This window comes from Penicillium canescens (assembly GCF_028828765.1).
Source record: "Penicillium canescens strain IBT 15451 chromosome Unknown utg000012l_segment0_segment0, whole genome shotgun sequence".
Classification (NCBI taxonomy): Eukaryota; Fungi; Ascomycota; class Eurotiomycetes; order Eurotiales; family Aspergillaceae; genus Penicillium; species Penicillium canescens.
Genome location: NW_026703974.1, coordinates 491,950 through 513,176, shown reverse-complemented (window position 1 = coordinate 513,176; position 21,227 = coordinate 491,950). Strand labels below are relative to the sequence as shown.

Genomic DNA, 21,227 nt, shown 5'->3' with positions numbered 1-21,227 from the left:
TTGGTAAATTCAATTGTCTGATCCGCCTCTTAGTGAGTCATTGTTAAAAAATGTGCAGATTCAGCAATAGATATCTACGGGTAGAAAGTAGGAATGAAAATTGCGTGCACTTGCGGTCCTCTCTTCAATTGCGAGCAAGCAAACAGCCAATCCTGATCCCGCGATACAACATGCTATAAAACCCGAGCGCCTCCTCCTATCACAGAAAACCAGAAGTAGGACCACTCCTCACCCCAGCGTAACTCAGACCCAAGTATGGGCGGAATTCGGAAAGTCTCGCACACTCCTCGACGACACAACTTTCGAAGCCGATTGCAACGTGCATTGACCTTGTCGTCTTCTGAGTCTGAGGATACTGGTAGTCCATCCGCTACAGGTGATACCGCAGCGGACGATTCATCCTTTCAGGGGGAACACGACTTTGTCGACCAGGACAATAGCACCTCGGCCGATGAGAGTGAGCAAGAAGCTGTACGACAGCGAAAGACTGTGTTTGGACACCAAAGGGACTTGGAACCACGCGGGCAGACTCAGCTTTCCGGAGATGGCAATTCGGTTGCTCTGGAATGCCTGACGGAGTAAGTAAAATCCCATCAAGCACATATCATGATTGGCCTGCTAACAACATCTAGACTAGATAACCGGATGCGGTCAGTTGTGGTCCATCTTGAGTGACAATGTAAAGCGCTAACTGTCTCCGCAGGTCTATTGAGCGCTCATCGCAGGGCCAAGCAACCTGGAATGAAACCATTCGCAACGATCTGGCGGAAATTTTCGGTCGATTGGCAATCGTCGAAAGTGAGATCCAGAAGGGGACCAGGCAGGGTTCAAACAAAGCTACAGAGGGCCAGAGGATTGGCCGACCCCTACGTCGGCAGCAGTGATGCGATTGGAGGTTTACTTGGATGCCGAACCATGTATATCAGACCAAGGTCAGTCTGTATTGGTCTTGAGGTATGACCACCAGTTCAACCAACAGAATATGAACACGCTCATCATTGACGCCGGTTGGACGGTCACTGGATAAGCCTCAATTGACTCAGTGCCAAGCTAATGCCATGGCGAGCGATGGACCGTTTGTCGTTGCATGGGGTGTTTGTATTTTACCAGTGATCTTCTAAGCTGTGCAGACAGAAAGGTTTGCCTGGTATATGGACTGTACCGAGATGGCTTTTTTGAACCCTCGGGCTATTGTCGCGAGCCACCACATTTTACCGAGTAGATTAAAGATTTGATTATTTCCATCATTGCAGCTGATTTGTATTGCCTGCCCCAATAAGCTCGTACTCGGTCTGCATAAGTGAGGAAACTCCCAAGAAAGCTAAACTACAGTAGTGCTCAAGAATCGCACACCATGTAACAAATGATCAAAGATTGCTTGCGGCTATTGAAGTACGGTCCTTAGCGGTTGATACGCACAGTAGCGCCACATTTATTGACTTGCGATATCTCACCCAACGAGAAACTGCTATTTGTGATTCTATTGGACCAGAATACTACGGCAAGGTTTGTCTGAATGCTGAGAAGAAATAATGATCATAATACGCAAGAGAAGCGCGGGCTTCTCCACGAAACCCCTAGCACAGATATTAACAACATTCGGATCGGACCATTGAAAATGCGTTTCCTTTACGGCATGGGACCCCACGTGTGTAACGAATCCACAGGCCAGCGTGGCAGGGCATTTTCTCTGATCCAGAGCGTATCCGGGTGTCTCGGCCTGGAGCGGTGTGATGTCGAATACTCTACCGCTCTCTCACCATAAGGATGAGTCCAATCTACCCTTACATTAATCTATGCCATAGTAAATCGACCATGGAGATTGCGATGGACTCTGCCGCTAACCTGCACCGGATACTGCCTCGAGCCGCCCGTGCTCGGATCTATTAGACAAAAGCACATAGCCCTCCCCTTCAGGGCAATTAACAGAATTGACAATACACACAGTTTGGCACGGTACATGTATAGTAAGAATGTGGCGAAATGCTTCTTCATGAACTATCTGCGCGTCGGCTACATTAAAAAGCCAGTCGTCTGCAGGAAAGACATGACTCCTAAGAGTTTCGGTCCTTTCCATACATAGAAGCTAGCTCACTCCATCAATAGGACCTTGCCCAATCAACACACTCCAATTTTGAGACGAAGGGCTCATCTCAGTTGGTGGTAGGCAGTTCATGTTGAGTACCAAGCGGGACATTGTCATTGTTCGATTGGGAGATGCTGGGGAGCATATCGTGGCCAAGCGTACCCGCGCCGCCCTGATCAGGCCATTCTGCCTGGATCATTCCGGAGCCTGGCAAATAGGATGCCAATCGTCTGTTCTGAAAGGCGTCGATCGTGCTCCAGAATCGAGTAGTCGCGGAAACCAGCTCTGCGTGTGCCTGATCCAACACCAGCTGTATATCATTCCACGGGACCTGATCTTGCAAAGCGGTGTTCGTGGATTCCACCTGCTGCTGCAATTGGCAAATCTCACGCTGGAGCTTCTGCTGCTCGGCTAATGCGGTATCCCTCGCCGTAACTGCGATTTGCAATTCCGAACTCTTTTGCGCTTTCTCAGCCTTGAGCTGGTCCAGCAACTGAGAAAGATCGTGGTTCTCTCCATCTCTCTCCTCAAGCACCTCTTGAAATTCCTCCTCAATATTGCTCATCACCCGGAGACACTTTCTATGCGTCGCTTTGTCGTTTTCCCTTTTGGGCTTCTTCGTAATGGAGGATGTCTAGCATGGTCAGTAAAGAGTACTTTGAAATAAAAGGGATGCCGCCGGGGCTGTTCTGGCCATAGCGTAATACGATCCAAACAGGTGAGCTTTGGCGTACCGAATCTCTGTGTGATTTCGTCTCTGGTTTGCGTGACTTTCGTCTATCCTTGGTCTCAGGACCAGTAGAACGAAGGGAATAAGACGGCGCAGCACGCCGCCGTACGCCGTCAGACCTGAGGTCTGCGTCATCCTGAGGATGCTTGGGATTCTTTGCCATGTTCGAACTTTTGTTTTTCCTCAATCAACAGTGAATCAACCAGGCAAAGAAGGGATGAGAACAGTATCAGCAGTGACCTGACGAGAATCGAGCATTATATAGAAATAGGGAAAGGCCTAAGCATAAGATCGGAAAGAGAGCAGGGCTCCTGCCAAGCAAGTGCGTCGGGACGAGAATCACGAACTCAAAAGATTGAGGACTACTTTATATGCCGGACTCCGTGGAGCGTTAGCGCGAACGCACTAAACATCTGCCCTTCGATTTTACTATCGGGGATGCGAGCAATTAGCCCGCACAAAGATGCATGGGGATGCACAGTATCTTTTCACAGCATGAACAGGCCAGCCTCATATTATTACAAGTAATATCACGCATGAATTACGATGTTCTTTAGTGAATAAATTCAGTTCAAACAACAGGCTCAGCAGGAACCAAGAGTACGATCGAGCCCCGACAACGCTTAAGCGATGTGTCGTCCAAATAGTGTGATCACTAGACCGCTTTCCATGGTGTAATGAGCGACTCGGAACGTCGCTGCGAAGTCTGTCATTGAAGCCCAGAGGAATTGCTACAATTGATACATCTCAGGTCCGTGCTTTTTGCAATAGGACTCGGAATTAGGACGAAATAGAAGTTCTTTATCCGGTATAGGCCGAGTCCTAATACGTATGTGTATTTTGAAATGCTATTATAACCATAATTGCTCAGTTTGCGTGCCTCGCGTCCCACTTTACTGTTATGCTTCATTTGAAGTACGTGCGTCCATGAAAGGGATCCAGCCCGTCAAGCGCGGAAGTCACAGTCAATTTCAGCTGTTGGTTGAAGAGTTTAGACCTACCGCTTTCAAGTTGCGACGCAGCAGATCCTCCCTCTAAAAGGTTTATTTGCAGGAACTCTTAGTGTTCTTTCGATATCTTTCCTTTCTTAACCACCCTGCTCGGGACTCTTATCATCCAATTTGCTGGTATTTCTCGCTCGGAACCTATATATAGGTATGCATCGCTACAATATGTGCACCGGCTTGTATCTGGAAAGCTGGGTATAAACCATTGGCGCGTATCATTGGGCTATACAGCCATTGCAACCCGCAACACGAGGACAGAATACTCGGTGGGCCCTCAGCGTATTCTGGCTACTTCAGATTTGTAATAGTCTGTCAACCTTGAATCTGGCTTGATACCGCATGGGTGCTAATCGCTGATGACTGACTGTCGTTCGTGTCATCAATTGCGAGATCCATTCCGTCTGACCGCCACGAACCCAGTGTCTGCATTACTCCATTAATGCCCCTTCTCGTCTCTGCTAGCTTATCACGCATTATTTCATTTTGCGACTCCAGTATCTGCATATCGTAGCGCAGTTGACTGGCCTCATCCCGGAGCGTATGACTTTCGCGAAGACAGTCATCCAGTTGGGAACGAGTGCGTTCCAATTCATTTTCTATGCGGCTGTTGGTAGCCTTAAGCTCGCAGATCTCTGCGGTGAAAGAACCTTCCACCATTCCTTCGCTGAAACGTTGTGTCTTCATGCTCCGTCAGCAAGGCCATATTAATGAGGACATCCGGCAAGGGACTCACCTCCTTTGGAAAGCCGTCAGTATTGGACTGCGAGGTTTCTAGGGACTGCGGGTTGACAGCTTCGAGTGAGGAACCGAGTTCCTTCAATATTTTCCGGTAAAGGTTTATCGTGCCGCTACTTAGGTTTGATTTGAGCAAAGCAGCATTCGTTCTCGTCACCGACCAAGCGTATCCATCTTCAGGTCGCGGTTGGAGACGGACTCGTTCGGGAGCGACGACGAGGTGAAGTCGGTTATCTAGGTGTATTAGCTTGTGTGGGCAGCAGAAGGGGTTGGTAAATACATATATGAGCCGCTAAAAGCCACGTAGTAAAGAAGATTGGTGTCCATCTTCCTTGCAAACTTGTTCATCTTTTGGATTCCTCTTTCCACCGCATCCCGGATCTCGGTATCCACACCTTCAAAATCACCTTCGGCTTTTTGAACCTCGTCAAGGAGGTCGTCTAGACTCCAATAGATAGGCAAGCTCTCAACAATCGTGGGACAAGATTTTGATACGGAGTTGGTGTGATCCCAGAATGGCTTAAGAACCTTCGCTACTTGTTGAAGAATCGACCATTCGTTCTCGTTTAGTTGAAGGGCGTGAACTTCTGGATGCATCCGAACAAATTGTCCAAGTTCCTTCTGTAGCCGAAGGGCGTCCGCTATCATGATATAGGTTGAGTTCCATCGAGTGTCAACATCGTAGCCCACTTGCTTGGCTGGTGACACATCTTTCCAATTTTGGCGGCGCTGTGGACTGCGGGCAACCCATAGGGTCAGCAGCCGGATCTTCATGATTGCTCCCTTCGTGCTGTGGGCAGAGGTGAATGTTGGGCTACTTTGTGTGGCCATGTCGTCCAGTATAACCTTCGCCTCTCGAGCTGAGCCGGCCCTCAGGGAAGCAAGTACGTCCCTGCAAATGAGATTTATGACGTGGGCAAGGCAAGGAATGAAGCTCTGCCGTCCACGAAACCGCATAAGAGGTCTGATGCGAAATTGGTCGTCTTTATCGTCATAGTTCTTGAGAAGCTCGGCGTGAAGACTGTCGCAGAGAGTTCCATTGTTGGCAGCATTATCCCCCGTAATTGTGAGGAGCTTTGGCGCGACGTCTAGTTCCTCGAGCATTCTAATCACAATTTCCGCAAGGTTCTCCCCAGAGTGCGGTCCACATATGTCAGTAAACTCCAGAAGCTCTTCCCGCTTCTCAAACTCGGGTGAGATCCAATGGCCAATGATGCCCATGATCGCTATCTGATTCTCCGATGTCCAAACATCAAGAGACAGCGCAAGCGTGCGACTACTACTGGCTAATTCTTCTTTCACGCAAGTCCGGTTTTTGCGAAATTCCTCCTTGATCCTGTTGAAGAGAGTGTCGGCCGTCTTGATGGGTAATATAGCCCCTGTCGCTTCAAAAAGTGCCCTAAATGCCGGATGCTCCACTACCGTAAACGGCTGTCTCGTTTGGACAACCCATTGTATCAGCATTTGTTCAAGGCCCGCCCTTTCTTTTGCAGGTGTCAAAAAACTGTCCAGGGTCGTTCCGATAGTTGACGATGACGTGATGTCTGATCCGGAACTGATGCGGTGCTTAGCCTGGAGATGGGCCAACAAATTCGAAGTGGAGCCATAGCGTGCCGAATCCCTGGATGACCAACTGCACTGCCTACAGACTAAGAGCCGATCCTTCTTTGGTGGCCCACCCTTTCGACGCCAGGTGTTGTCTAGCTCTGTGATCCAGAAATGCTCGAGGGTCCAGCTAGAATATGACTTGGCTTTTCGTCTCTTGTAAGTCGGTGGGCTACTCTGACTGCTAGTCAACCCTGATAGCGTGGGATCTAGCGGTGCGGGCGAAGACCTGGGAATGGGTAAGGACAGCACGGATGGGGACGTCTCTTCGCCTTCTGTAAACTCGGATGGTGCTGGTGAGCAGGGGCTCTCTATTTCACGAATATTTCCTTCCCATGGCTCAGGGAGTAGGGAGGGTGTGCCATTGTTCAGAGCATTGTAGTCGCGACGCGGAAGACCACGCGTCTTTCGCACAAATGGGTTAGGTGAGGATGCCATTCTGTATTTGCTCAGTGTTAGTAGTCCAAGTGGTACCTGGGAGCGAGGCGGGGCACACCTTTAGTATCACTCGACAATACTTGATAGCATGGCGGGTCGGAAATGAACGGTGAGAATGAAACAATGATGGGGAAACACTAGCTGTGCTTTCGCCTGATGCAATCCCAGTAAAGTGGAAAGTTGATAGGTCTTTTCTTTACACGCGGCGGTTTCTCGCTCGCGACTCTCATGGTAAACAATCTGTAACCTGCATGAGAAGTGAGTTAAGGTGGCATGATAAACGCGTTTTTACGTGCCAATAGTCATGGTTATAATAAATCTAAACTTTGGAGTAGATCGAGTGGGAACAAGAGAAGTTATGGTAGTCGATTTAACTAGAGCAGCAAAGATGTGGAAAGACGACTTGTAGATATATATAATTTCGCTCGACTTTCTGTAGCAACCGTTGGTCACCAAAACTAGACATTTACCTATAAAAAATCACGAAAAATAATGACGCAGAATACATAGAGCTTACCGAGCCCTACAATATAGGGTATATACTTCAGAACATGGATTGCATGGGAAATATTTTCTACTTATGCTTGACCGAGGCTGTGATCGCACTTGAAATACAAGTTGGCTAGTGGAAACGTGTATTTCTGTAATACAAAAACCGGGGAAACGGAAGATCCATTAATGCGCGCAAAATGCATGATATGAATAATATGAATGCGAATATGAATAATGCGCTTATTCGCATTCATTTATTCCTTTCGGAGCCCTACAAACATATATCTGATCTGACGAGCACCATACGCCGAAGCGACAAGAGCGCTATGCGGAGCTGAGGCGGGGTCATACTCGCGCCCTGTTCCCCTTCCAAGAGATGCAACGAAACTGACATATATGTAGGCGATTTTTGATCGTGACTACGCTCCATACCAGCTTTTGAACAGCCGATATTTGTCTGTCGCTCACGGGCGCAATGGATTATGGTATATTTCAGTGAGTAATTAGAACCAATCAGAATTCTTTCGAATAGATATTTTGGCAACTACAGTTTTTGGCCCCACCCTTGCTTCAGTGCGACAAATCTGGAATAATGAAACAACTTATTTATTAATAAAATGAATTACGGAGTAATTGATATCACCCATTTGTTGAACACAATACGGGAGCTGACAAATTTATCAAGCTAGAATTCACAACCAAGACAAACGGAGTGAGCCAACTTAGCTGATTATGGTCAAGAATTGAGAAAAAAATAAAATAAATATTTCTCGTCTACACAGTGGGTCCTGTTACTATTTTGGATTTAAATTCTTTTTTCTTTTTAATAATTAATGAATATTCGAATATTGCACTAGGTGATCGGCAGATGGGGCCTTGCCACTGATTTATGATTGGTTGCATTTGTCCGCATAAATTTCCACAATTCACCCAACGCGCTAACATACAGGGGTTTGAACGAAGAGGGGAAACAAATACGGTTTGGGGGTTAAGAGTAGACTTACAGAGATAAAGATTGTTAGCCTCAATTGATGCATTTAGGTTGACTCCTCTCTCAAGCAGAGCTGGACTGATTCCGGATCCCCTTCGACTGAAGTAGTCAGATCACGTGAGATAATATGACAACGGAGAGTCTCGGACCAAGAATGAAGTCGGCAATCCAGCAACTCGCTTTAAGGATGGCCGGGGGCACAGCCTGATGTCGTTGCCATAATTTCTTGCGATGGAGATTATCTAATGGTACCTAATTAAGGGCCCTTCTAGATTTCCCGGGCGTGGTATGGGACTTATCGCGACCAGAACAATAGAGGAGAGCTACACCTGAGGGCTATCCTGAATATCACTCGGGGAGAAGTTCAATGAATTGCACGTTCCAAAGGTAAATGAGAGTACGATTGCCGTTCCTCTGTCGACAATACTCAAAATTGACTGCGTCATGAGAGGTCGATCGCTTTCCGCACGAAGCCTTCATCCATGGAATCCTCACCCCATTTTCGAGACACGGGGATGCGGGCTCACTTGCTTATTGGGCTGCCTGTCGTAAGACTTGGCCTTCTCGACAACATTTTCAAGTGTCCTTGCCGGTACTGTGGCCTGAAAGTCCGGGAAGTAATAATCGCCCAAATCAGAGTGTGCGTAGTTGTCGGGCCTCTCTGAGCTAGACTTCAAGTTGCGAGAATGCGTTCTGAAGAGTGTCTCCCGCTAGCCTTACCAGAAATGCTTGCGCTATGCTTCCCTATTCGTCGTCATCCACACTCGGACCTCCAGACAGCTCCAACGCATCATGCACAGCGAACGCATACAATTTGGTATTTTCAAAGTGTGCAACGCCATCCCACATCAGACGATATAATGAACCCTTTAAATAACAAATGAGGGTCTCGCACTCCCATGCCTCGACTGGATGATGCTGTCCTGTCTCTGAGAACAGCGGCTCGGCGATCGGTTCAATATGCTCGTATGTCATACTGTCCAGGCAGAATGTGGCCAGATGTTGCCGCAATTCTTCCACAGCGGGGTCTCCTACCATGAGTCCTTCGTAGAACACCATGATGCACCAGTGGTTCATTGGCCCAAAAAAGCCTCCAACCACACGGAAAGAGGATTTTCTCTTCAGTCCGTGAAATGCTGCTGATTGTTCTACTAACAGTGGGATGCTGTCTCGTTCATTGCCCTGCCGGAGGAAGCCAACTAAAACGACCGTCGATTGAATCATGAGAAAGGTGATCTGGTATTTCTCTCTGAAAACAACGCATGGAATTGAAGACAGCGACGGCAAGACCTACTTTGTCATATATATATGCGCAGTCCTCCCGCAATCCTTGAAAAGCCCTGTAAGGGTTGGAACCGCCATAGGTCATGTTCCGAGTCCCACAAAAAAGGTAATAGATAAAATAGGGTAAATAAAAAAAGGAATGAATATGGAACAGACACTAGCCAACTGTGGTAAGCGGGAGGCTCGGGGGAAGCTAGAGCCAGGGTTGCTTGGACTATCCGCTACAAAATCAACCCCGGTAAGATTTCGCAGGGCTCACCAGATGCATATGCTGGACTCCCAGGACCCATCGTACTTCCTTTCAATTATGTACAGTTTGACGATGCATAGTATAGCATCGCAGTATTGTAACAGCCATCGTAAGCAGGCTAGTGGGTCAGTGATGCTGTTAGAATACGGCTTGGAGAGTACATTTGGAAGCAGGAATTATCAGACTACTTAATACGCTACGCATGACAATATCGCGTTTTGAAACCATACGTGCGGTTAAAAACATCCCAGTCTCCCATCCTAAGCGGCCAGAAAACAGAAAGTGTAGACCACCTGAGGAAAGTGTCCTGGTGTTGTGAAGCCCCCTTGGAACTGTCAATTGCGCTCATTGGGCCGTCAAAAGCACGAGGTTTCATCGATTCTACCGTTTCGGGCCCTACAGTGGTCTAGTGGGCCTCTTGGTTCATTCAAAATCTACGTAACACGCTTTGTATTCGCGCTTCGGCTACACCGAAGGCATCGTACAATACTTTATTTTGGCTTATGAGCTTAACCCGAATGGCTGCATCTATGGAATATCCTCACGATCCAACGGTAGGCTAAAGGGTAGATTCAAGCATTTACACTAAGAACCACGGTTCAAATCGACTAAGTGAGCGATGATGATTAGTAACCGGAGATGTATTGATTGCTGTGAGGCAGCGGAAAAAAAGTCTCGATGAGTAAAACATGACGACAACATAAATTGAAATAGAAGGCACAAAGACGAATACCATGTAACATTGGTCTTGGCGGCCAAGTACTTAGCCATCCAATACAGCATGTGCGTCGAGTAATGGGGTGTCATCCAACATCACTGAAAATATATGTATTTTCCATTTATTCTTTGCCCCTTTGTCTTGGTTATTCGAGTTATAGCCACGCTGGGTTGGGTCCATTAGCCGAGTTTATGCTTGGTCCGTAGAATGACTAATCTAATACAACTCCCTGTTTTATGGACAATAGCACCCGACATCGCCTTTCATGTCAGAAACATAAAGATGCTCTTTCAAACCCACATCACGTGATAAGTGGACATAACATGTTTTGTACCTTCCTGTAATAATACCAGTTCCTGGTATGAATTTTAAGGAAGATATACGGGGTTAGATTTAATGCATGGACCCTTAAAAGATTCCACGCAAACATAACCAACAGCGCACCTTAGGTCCTTTGCGTTTATTCACTCCAGCGAGAGCCCCTGCTTATCTTGGTATTAATTCGTGGCTTTGCTGCCTTCTCTTTAGGGCTCATGCGAGTGCGAAATCAAATGAGGACGGAATTCGAGTTTCGAACATTCCGTCAAGAGTTGTATGTGTCTGCCAGAAGTATTAGTGGATGGACAGGAAGAAGGTAGGACAGTACTGACTGGAACACAGTGGAAAAGGTTAGGAGTTAACGACGAAAACCGGTAGCAAGGGGTGAGAAAGCCTGCTGCTGCCATTCGATGCTGGCAGCGACCTCATCCACCCACGCGGAGGCACGATTGAATTAAGAGGATCATTTGATTTGGAAGGATACTATACTGTGTCATTGGAAATTGGCAAGATTGCTACGGAGAAGATTGTGCCCGAGACGTGGGACCTAATCGAGTGGAAGGTTCGTGACTTGGACAGATGGAACAACGGCACAGTGGAGGCGGATGGAACGTACTCGATCAGAATAAATAGGAGACGCACCACTTCCACTACAGCTACCGGTACAGAATCTATGGGAGGAGTTACGGGGAACTCCTTTGTCATGGAATGGCCGGGAAATTTGGTGCATTCCTAAGTGGCACTGGCATTTGCGGCTTCGGGTGCAAAGCAACCAAACGAAACGTTTTGGTATATAGAGGAAGACTAGCACAAGAAGGAGCACGAGGACCTCGCGTTGCCGAAAACCGCAGCGTATAACAAACTACGTGGAGGATGCTACAGCCATCACAGCGGACGCTTCTTTCAGAAATTGACATATATCTAGAAGTGCCACCAGTGAGCTGATCCCACCATGTGAGTGACGACGCAGAAGAAGAATGAGTTCTCAAGTGGCGGAAGGCAAACGCATTTAGTTTTCCACTCATGGGAAAGGCAGCCCAGGATTCCATCAGCGGATGTAGGGATCGAACGCGAGTCCAACAATACTAGAGATGTATTGGACTCAGGAGACACTAGGTGCGGCTAATATGCGATTGCTTATGCTTTCACCAGGAAAGGCTTAAAAATAGCTTTCTAGGCTAGTGATTGTGATAATACTCAGATTGTTATATCAAAAGTAGTAAATTGCGAGGAATGGAGTATAGATCCACGAATTATGGCTGTTGCATTGAGAGTAACAGCACGAACGGTAACTTATGCTTTCTCAGCATATATATAAACATGAAGTGTTCATATGTTCATGAATTTTGCGAACATGAACACGAGACATATACATATTCATATCATGCAATTCATATTATTCGAGTTTCGCAATTATCCATGAATATATATGAATAATCATGTTCCTTTCGGAGCTGTACCCAAAGCAGACCGACATCTTTCCCACTCATCGTCAATCATAGTAATATAAACATGATCAAATGCGCCTAAATAATTCGCATTAACTCTAGCGAAGTTCTCTGCATCTACCAGGTACTAAGCCAGCACCGGCCCGAAGTTCTTTTTGACTAGAAGACGAAGCTGCTCTGTTGTAGGTAATAAAAAGCGCTAGGACAAACCTTAAGCAAGCGCATTTCACATGCGCGCCACCCGGCCCGAATCACCATAGTAAATGCGATAAATTACAGCTTTATATCTCAACAACCATGGCCTATAGGTATTTTCCTTTGGATTTGGACGCTTGTATTGGGACGACGACATGGCGTGTTTATTTTTGGATCAGTAATGATACATTATATTACAATATTTTTACGTCTGTTAATTACCGTTCAACGTCGGAACATGACTGACAATACGGACTAACCTTTTCTGGACCAAATGGGCATGTGATTAGGGTTTGAAAAAGCATCTCTCGATTCCCAAATATGGAAGGCCAAGTCGGGCGCCACTGTATTAAATTGGAAGGGGAAAGAATTGGAAGATACAAAGAATAGATTTCAGACGTGCCTTGGTCCCCGATGAGAAGAGAAAGGTCTATTTCTGACCATAATAAGTCAGGGAAAGAGCGTCATGTGACATAAGCAGTAGTAATTTTGCGGAGTCTCTATACGATGAGTATATAAGGTGACCCTTGACTTTGGCTTTCTTTCGTAAATTTTTCAACTTTGTTGCAGGTGGCGAGTTTTTCTTATCGACGATGTGTCCAGGCAATGATAAGCATGGGTCGGTACGGGAAGCAGCACTCACGTCGAAGGTTGCTCTTGAAGAACTGAAAGCGGCGATGCTAAGGCTGGAATATGCGTACTCAGGCTCTGGAGGAGGTTCGAGCGAAAGCGAGAAAGCAAGATTGCAACAGGAAGAGTTGACACGGCGCGCGGAAGCGGATCTTGCTCAGCAAGCGCTCGAAGAAGCCATAGCAAGACAGCTCGATTGAAGGAATTTCATTCGAAAGGCACGCGCAATGGGTCCACACGGAACTCATGACATCATGGTCCATAACTTGGATGGAAAAGCGTTACACGAAGACATCTATCTTCATCCATGTGGTGCACGTTCAGTGAGAACTGGCTAAGGGAGACATAGGAGGTGCCACGGCGACTTGATATTATTTCATTTCACAATGGCGGCGGAGTGAATGCCGTGCTTAATTCATCATGGAACCATGTTACTACGGTGTATCTGCCCTACCTGATTTTCTAAATACAGGAGTCTTATTCGTAGGATTCAATGAGAATTGCAGCATGTAAAGCAGCTTTCAATCGTTGAAACCGAGTTTTTAGAAAGAGCACGGAGTAGCTTCGTCTTGAATGTTCCCATATTAACGTATGTCAAATGTGTTAGCCAGCAATTCCGCACGCTCCAGACAAAGGTCTTGCTTGTTATTACTAAATATATTATGCAAATAATTGCTCGGTTCCAGATATAAGGTGGAAAGCGCAGGAACGCTTGAGCGCCCAAATCGTGGTAACACTGGTGTGTAGAGAAAAATATACCGGGTCCAAGTAGAGATAGGAAGAATATTTACGCCGTCTCACTTGAAGCGAGACACTTTGCCGTCACTGGGGCGTCAAAGCCGTTCAATCAATGACCACCTTTTAATCTCCTACCCTGTAATGCACACCGCTGTACGGAAGGCACGAAAATGTATAAAGTAACGATATGACGGGAGTAAAGCAAGGCGGAATGCTGGAGGCTGCGTAGAAAATCTTCTGGCATTGGATTAGATTTGACTATGGCAAACTACGATATACTTATATTGGGACGTTAATTTCCTAAAAGTCCAGTTTGACCGTTGTTGGGATTCTTCCTCTGAATGGCCTGCGGGTGCTACGTTGCCTTTCTGGACTGCCACCCCTCTCTCGGGAAACACGTGATAGTTCATTGACAACTGAGGAATGCTCGCCATTGACTGCCATTTTTAAGGAGTTTTTGTCCCACCTATTCCGAAGGTAGATATGTGCCAAGCACCTTATATAACTATCCAAACCACGGAATAAAGTGGTTGCCCGGACGTTTTTTTGCAGGTTATCGCATTGTTGTAACGCCCTCCAATCATTATTACTAGCGTTATCGCCAGTAATTGAAAGCAGCTTACGCTCGTACAGTTCGGCAAGTCGAGCTTAAATAGCTGCAACCAAGTTCTCTCCCCTTATACCATAGAGCTCTTTGAATTCAAGGACTCTCGCTTGATAGTCAAATTCGACTGTAAGCCAATGGCCAATGACACCAAGAATTGGGATATGGTTCTTGCTGGACCAACATCAACGGACAGAGCGATTAGTTGGTATTTAGTCGCAATCTCTTCTTTTAACTTAGCCCCTTGTAGGCTAAAGTCTTTCAGAAGATGGTGTCGAAGTGGATGTCGAGAGGTAAATGGGAGTGAGATTTCTGGTATATACAAGAATAATTGCTGACATTCTGGTGACTCAATGATTGTAAATGGTTGTTTCCTGCTAATAACCCGACGAAAAGATTATTCTCAAGAGGTGGTTAAGCCGTAATCTTTGCCTTCCTACCCCCAAGTGTAATAAGTTACACTTTGGAGCTGGATCAGGGGGAGTTCTCGGTATTTATATTCATTAACGGACCTATCAAGACTCTCGCTCTAAAGCCCAGAGATCTAAAAGCTCGGCCATTTACCGCGGTTGGCATTCCCAGAACCCTTTTTTAATTCGCACCGCTCTCCGTCGATCCACGGAGTGGACAGTGTTAGAATGAACCACTCGATACACCCACTTGGTCCTGGAGTTTCCCTGCTATGCTCTTGGCTATGTTTGACGTTCAAGGCCCTTTTTATTCCTTGGGCAGGCCCGCCAGATGTTCCCCTATCATACGCCCCATCAAGTCATAGCCACGAGCTGTTAGATGCAATCCATCATCAAAAATCTCCTCCCTGAAGTCCTCTGAGGCTGTCTGGTACGGGATCTTGCTGCATAAATCGAAGGTATGGCTATGGCAGGCGATTTAGTACATATTTCCATGAATCAAGTTCGAAAATTAAGACACACATTCGCTTAGACCGATGTGTCAGTATGTACGAATTCAACGTGGCTCGTCTTGTATCTAGGGTCTGAGATTTGACTCCACATTCAGGGATTGTCAAGACAAGCAGGTTCACGCCAGTAGAGAGAGCCGCGTTCCAGGATTCTTGCAGAGCAGAGTATATATTTCCAGGCTCGTTCGCGTATCCTAAGTCACTAAGAGGAAATCTTTTAGCAAACAAGCGCAGTCATCCAATGCAATAAAGAAAAATGATGTATTTTTAGTTCCACCGAGAAAGATGACCCAGTCGTACCGTCGCTTCGCACATTTCTCTCGTATCCGAGACAAGTATACCCCCGGAGGGGATACCGCCAGATCACCTGGCATTCCATCCACATCGACAATGATTTCAGTGTTCGATGATGCTGCCTCGAGACTCTGCTTGAGTTTTCCGGCTTACGGGTGGTATTCATGCCCGTAATTGTAATAACCTGCAGTCAGAGAGTCGCCGAAGCAAAGGAGAGATAGTTTTATTTTCATATCCTCGTATCGCTTTGTTTAAAGACAGCTAACTGAGGTCATAGGAATTTGACACGAGGCCGAACCTTGGGCCGACATGCGTCGCCATGGTCGGGCTATGTGATGCTACTGTCCTAAGTCTCCCGGGCACACCCAAAGGCGGAATATTGCACAATGCCTACCCTCAGCCTGCCCGGCGGGCAGAGGTGGGCATCAGAGGTAGAACTTGAAAACAAAAAAGCTTGACGGAATTTGGCAACGAGCCCTCTTCGTTCGGGGGTTTCAAAAATACGACACTCCCATCTACCAGAAGTATGCAAGGTCTACAGACGCCATCTAAGTCCACAGTCTCGGCAGGGTTCTAGATAGTTTTCTCGCAATTGGATGCACCTTGGACGCGCTTCCGCGTTATGAAAGCACGGTCCTGCGGCAGGAAGCCAAGAAGAGACTTACTCAATAAAATATTCCTCGTTCGATTTAACGGGCAATCCATGATTAGAACTAGAAGACCTGGGGTCGCAGGGAATTGACCTCGTGTGCCGCAGTCGAAACATCTCACGTTTATGTAAGGTGGCGAAATATGACGGTTTGCCGAAATGTCGTGATGGTACCTCCGACACAAATGAACACCTCTCTAGTAAATAAAATCGTAATCATTTAGGTGATAAACCGTAGCTATATTCTGCCATTCATATTATATATTGTATCGGTACAAACCTTTAATACGGCGCGTCGATCTTGTTTCTGTTGCCTGAATACCGGTCGTCGAGAACCAGCAATAATATATCACTGGGATAGAATCTTTGCTCTTCACACCGCCGCATAGGTTGTATAACCCGTGAATTTAAATGGTTTCTCAACAGCCAGTATCAAAAATATTCAAATGTTCTGTTGCTGTCTATTCAATCATGCGAGAACTCAATCGCACCATTTCGACCAGTGGGTACTTACGTATAACTCTTTTGCAAAGTCTTTCATGACGAATATTAGGCGGAGTGGAACATGTGGCTGGAAATTATAAAGGGGCTCTCAAAGATGGCGGTGGGAGAATTTTTTTCTCTTCACCTTTGCCCAATGTAGCTATTTGGTAGTGCTGTCATGCCTACCCACCGCCCACTAGGCGAGATACAGATCGGTCGTCCTCGAACGAGAAGATGTACATAACTAAAAGAATCCACGGATACAAACATGATGAGCACAAGAAAAGTGTAAATAATCATCATTGACCCCTTGCCCTCCTGCAACAGGGATCAATCGGTGGACGAATAACTGGATCTTGAAGTCGGAGCGACCAGAAGCTGTCGTTTGATTTTTCCCGGCTTACGTTGAAGAAATCGGGCCTCAGCACCTCACTGTTACCACTTGAATTCCAGCTGACATACACTGGCCCCTTCATGGATCGCGATATGGACTCGGCGCCGGACAGCCGTATCCATGATTTTGAACCTGACAAGTGGCAACGAGATGTCTTGGACCAGATCGACGCCAAGAAGAGCGTGTTTGTTGTTGCCCCGACTAGCGCGGGAAAGAAGTTCATCTCGTAAGTCGCTCTCAAATTCCCCTTGATTGACCTGGTATGTCGTGTTGCTAGCGAACACCATGAGAGACTAACATCCACGTATAGCTTCTACGCCATGAAACAGATTCTGGAAGACGACGACGACGGGATTCTTGTCTATGTGGCACCGACAAAGGCCCTGGTAAACCAGATCGCCGCAGAGGTTCAAGCGCGATTCTCAAAGTCGTATCCGAGTAAGTTCAGCGGCAAGTCAGTGTGGGCTATACATACTCGCGATTACCGCATCAACAGCCCTGTTGGTTGCCAGGTGCTCATTACTGTGCCGCACATTCTCCAGATTATGCTACTTGCGCCGGCCAATGCCAATTCTTGGTCATCCAGAGTGAGGAGAATCATCTTCGACGAGATCCACTGCATCGGACAGGCGGAGGACGGCGTTGTGTGGGAGCAGCTTCTACTGATGTCACCGTCTCCCATCATCGCCCTTTCTGCTACCGTGGGCAACCCTCAAGAGTTCTGCAACTGGTTAAGCCTAACTCAGAAGGCAAATGGTGTCGACTTGAAGATGATCGAGCATCGGCAGCGATACTCGGACCTCCGCAAGTATATCTATCATCCGCCGGAGCAGTTCTCCTTCTGTGGGTTGTCGGAACCTCGGCAGATGCCTCCTCTGGGCCTCGAAGACGTGCCTGGCTTGGCTTTCGTCCACCCAGCTGCCAGTCTTGTGGAAAGCTCAAGAGGCATGCCAGACGACCTGAGTTTTGAACCGCGGGATTGTTTGATGCTTTGGAAGGCTATGAAAAACCACGAGACCCCAGAGTTCCTTGTGGACAGATCGCTGGATCCAACTCTTTGCCTCCCTAAGATTGTTCGCAAGGCAGACGTGGTGCGGTGGGAAACAAAACTCAAGGCTCTGCTGACAGAATGGATCATAAACAATGCGTCGCCGTTCAACCTGGTCTTAAATGAATTGACGGAATCCGCAGAATGTGTAAGGCCCACACTAGTCACATTTTCCAAGGAACCACGTACGGTGGGCGCACCAGTTTCAATTGATTTTGACAATCTTCTCAGCACTACACTTCCCCTGGTTTGCTCATTGCACAATCAGAACCCACTGCCTGCGTTATTCTTCAGCTACGACCGGAGCATGTGCGAACGCATCTGCCGAAGACTGCTCGACGACCTCGTGGCTGCCGAAGAGAACTGGAAAGCATTGAGTCCGGGTTGGAAGAGGAAGCTGGCAAAGTGGGAGGAATGGAAAAGAGATCAAGAAAAGCTCGCTAGGAAGCGGATGCCTAAGGCTTCCAAGAAGGGTGCCGCGGATGGCGACGACATGTCTCGCGCAGAACGCATGCGCGAAGCTGCTTTGGCAGAGGCAAGTCAGTTTGAGTCATTCAGTCCCGATGCCCCCGTGGATGGCTTTCATGTGGCCAACGTCAAGAAACTGTCCGCTTCCACCTTTGAGGAGTACGCGGTGCAGCTTCGCCGACGTGAAGTGGCCAAATGGCTGATTACGGCGCTGCGACGGGGGATCGGCGTCCATCATGCCGGTATGAATCGCAAATACCGTCAAGTTTGTGAGATGCTCTTCCGCAAGGGGTACCTGCGCGTTGTCATAGCCAATGGGACACTGGTTCTGGGTATCAACATGCCGTGCAAAACGGTGGTCTTCTCTGGTGATTCAATCTTTCTGACCGCGCTCAATTACCGCCAAGCTGCTGGTAGAGCCGGTCGTCGAGGGTTTGACATGCTCGGAAATGTCATTTTCCAGGGTATCCCCCATGCCAAGGTCTGCCGTCTGATTAGTTCGAGACTTCCACATCTGAACGGCCATTTCCCAATCACTACCAGTCTGGTACTCCGGTTGTGTACCCTTTTGCATGAGTCGAAGAATGCGCCTTATGCTGTTAAAGCGATCAATTCCATTCTGTCCTGCCCGCGGATCTATCTGGGCGGACCCGAAATGAAGGATACCGTGCTCCACCACCTGCGATTCTCATTGGAGTACCTTCGACGTAACGACCTTCTGGACTGCAATGGAGCACCCTTGAATTTTGCAGGATGTCTCAGTCACTTAATTAGTCACAAGCTCAAAACTACGCTGCTATCGCTGATGCTCGTTATGTGTCACTTGTTCGGCCGGCCGTATGTTCGTCAGGCTATTCTCGAACAGATCCAAAGCAGGACCAGAAAATCGACTTCTATTGTTGTCCTGCCTACTATGCCGAAGAGAGCGGTAAACATTCTGCGGACGCACAACGAGAAGACGCTCGATGTGTACAAGGCCTATGTCGCCACTTTTATTGAGCAGCACGTCACTGAACCCGACCGCATTCTTCCATTCACGAATACCAAATGTGGAGGCAACAAGTCATCAACGGAGCTGGGTATCCTGCCGTCTGCTTCCACGCGAAGGATCCGCATTACTTCTCCATTTCACGCGTTGTCAGGGCACGGCGACAATTGGAGCCAAATCTCGGAGCTCTGTAAAACCGTTCGCAGCGGAGTGTGGCTTGAAGAAGCCGTCGTTCCATACATGGGTGTGAACCCAAACGAACGTGCGCCTCTCAATGCCTATCTGTACGACTTCTTCAAGCATGGCAACGTCCGTGCATTGGAACGAGAAAACGCTGTCCGCAAGGGCGACACCTGGTTCGTGCTCAATGACTTCTCGCTCATACTTGCGACGATCGTGGCGAGTTTGGAAAACTTCCTGAAACTGACACCTGGCACTGAACTTGACATGTTGGATGTGATGGGTGGAGGCGAAACTTACGAGATGGAGATGGATGTCAACAAGGAAGACGTGGGAACGGCAACGTCCACACATAAAGCCAGGTATCAACAGTCCAGAAATAATTTGACTAGTCCTGTAGCTCCAACGCCTTCGAATGCTCAGGAAATGAGAGTGGCGGAGAATTGGGATGACGATTTGGGTGATGGAACCGGAGAAACCAAGGACGGCACCGAAGATGCTTCGAAATGTCTAGATGATGCCTTGAAGCTGGCCAGGGAAGCAAAGGAGAAAGAGAAAGCAAGTAGGAGGAAAGACCGGGCGACACAAGGCATGAGTGAAGGACCTACAGAGCCTGCCGACAAGAAGGTCAATTCCGCTACTGAAAATGACGGGGATGATCGTATTCTGTTAGTGTTGAAGGCTTTCAAGATGCTACAGAACGAGTTCAACGGGAAGTTCAGGGCCATGTGGGCATAGACGGCTTTGATGTATCATTGCTGTATGGGGAATCAGTCTGTCCATGAGAAGTGTGAGAGTACCCAACACTATCTTGTTGAATCCTATTCCGTGCATGCTGTTGTTTTGAGGAAAAAAAAAAAAAAAAAAAAAACCTCAGCAAAGCATGATACACCAAAAATACTACGAGCCTTTACATGGAAGTTGGAGGATATCCAGGAGGGTGGAGGGTCTCTCAGTCACCCAAGGGAGGAAGGCAACAAGTCTAATTGAGAGAAGGCAGTTTTTGGAGATCGCCCAAGAACATGCAACGAAACACTCTGTTAAAGTACACAACTATCTGCACTTCCCATGACTCCCTCAATCCTCTGTCCTAGCTTATCCGGAATGAAACATATGGGTGCATGAGAAGGAGGGGGAGTATACGGGATAAGCGATATGCAGTGCGGCTAAGATGCAGGAGGGGGCCTGATCACGCTGTCAGTGGAAGTCTATGCTCCGGTTACTCTTATAGCGAGCACAAAACGTTTGTGGTCTGGGATCTTCTCAACAATACCAGGCGGGCAAAGATAGCCACGAAGGGGTACCGACATGATCTAAATGATTCTTGGCAAGTGCTCAGTGAAATTCATGACCTTCTTGTTCGCATTCGTCGCCTGGAGATATCTGTTTGGAACAACAATTTAGAAAGAATCAAGGTCTTACATCATCGTCAAGCAACTGCTGCCTGGGTCGTATCTGGGGAAATTACTATCGTCTCCATATGCAAGACTGTTGGCACCGTTAAGATTTGGAAACCATTGCAAGGCTACGAACCC

At 47.4% G+C, this 21,227-nt stretch overlaps 3 protein-coding genes across 3 annotated transcripts; 2 read left to right on the top strand and 1 right to left on the bottom strand.

The window, feature by feature from the left end:
* Nucleotides 1-8,828: 8,828 nt before the first annotated feature.
* N7446_014073 (uncharacterized protein) lies at nucleotides 8,829-9,143 on the bottom strand (the record flags this gene model as incomplete). The annotated part of the gene is made up of 1 exon (XM_058522812.1): nucleotides 8,829-9,143. One exon carries the CDS (start codon nucleotides 9,141-9,143, stop codon nucleotides 8,829-8,831), a length of 315 nt encoding a protein of 104 aa, XP_058364905.1.
* Nucleotides 9,144-12,890: 3,747 nt separating this feature from the next.
* Nucleotides 12,891-13,127, top strand: N7446_014072 (uncharacterized protein; the record flags this gene model as incomplete). Its single annotated transcript, XM_058522811.1, has 1 exon — nucleotides 12,891-13,127. The coding sequence occupies one exon, from the start codon at nucleotides 12,891-12,893 to the stop codon at nucleotides 13,125-13,127; it is 237 nt and encodes a 78-aa protein (XP_058364904.1).
* Nucleotides 13,128-17,088: 3,961 nt separating this feature from the next.
* On the top strand, nucleotides 17,089-20,430 carry N7446_014071 (putative DEAD/DEAH box helicase; the record flags this gene model as incomplete). Its single annotated transcript, XM_058522810.1, has 2 exons — nucleotides 17,089-17,234; nucleotides 17,319-20,430. 2 exons carry the CDS (start codon nucleotides 17,089-17,091, stop codon nucleotides 20,428-20,430), a joined length of 3,258 nt encoding a protein of 1,085 aa, XP_058364903.1.
* Between the last annotated feature and the right edge of the window lie 797 nt (nucleotides 20,431-21,227).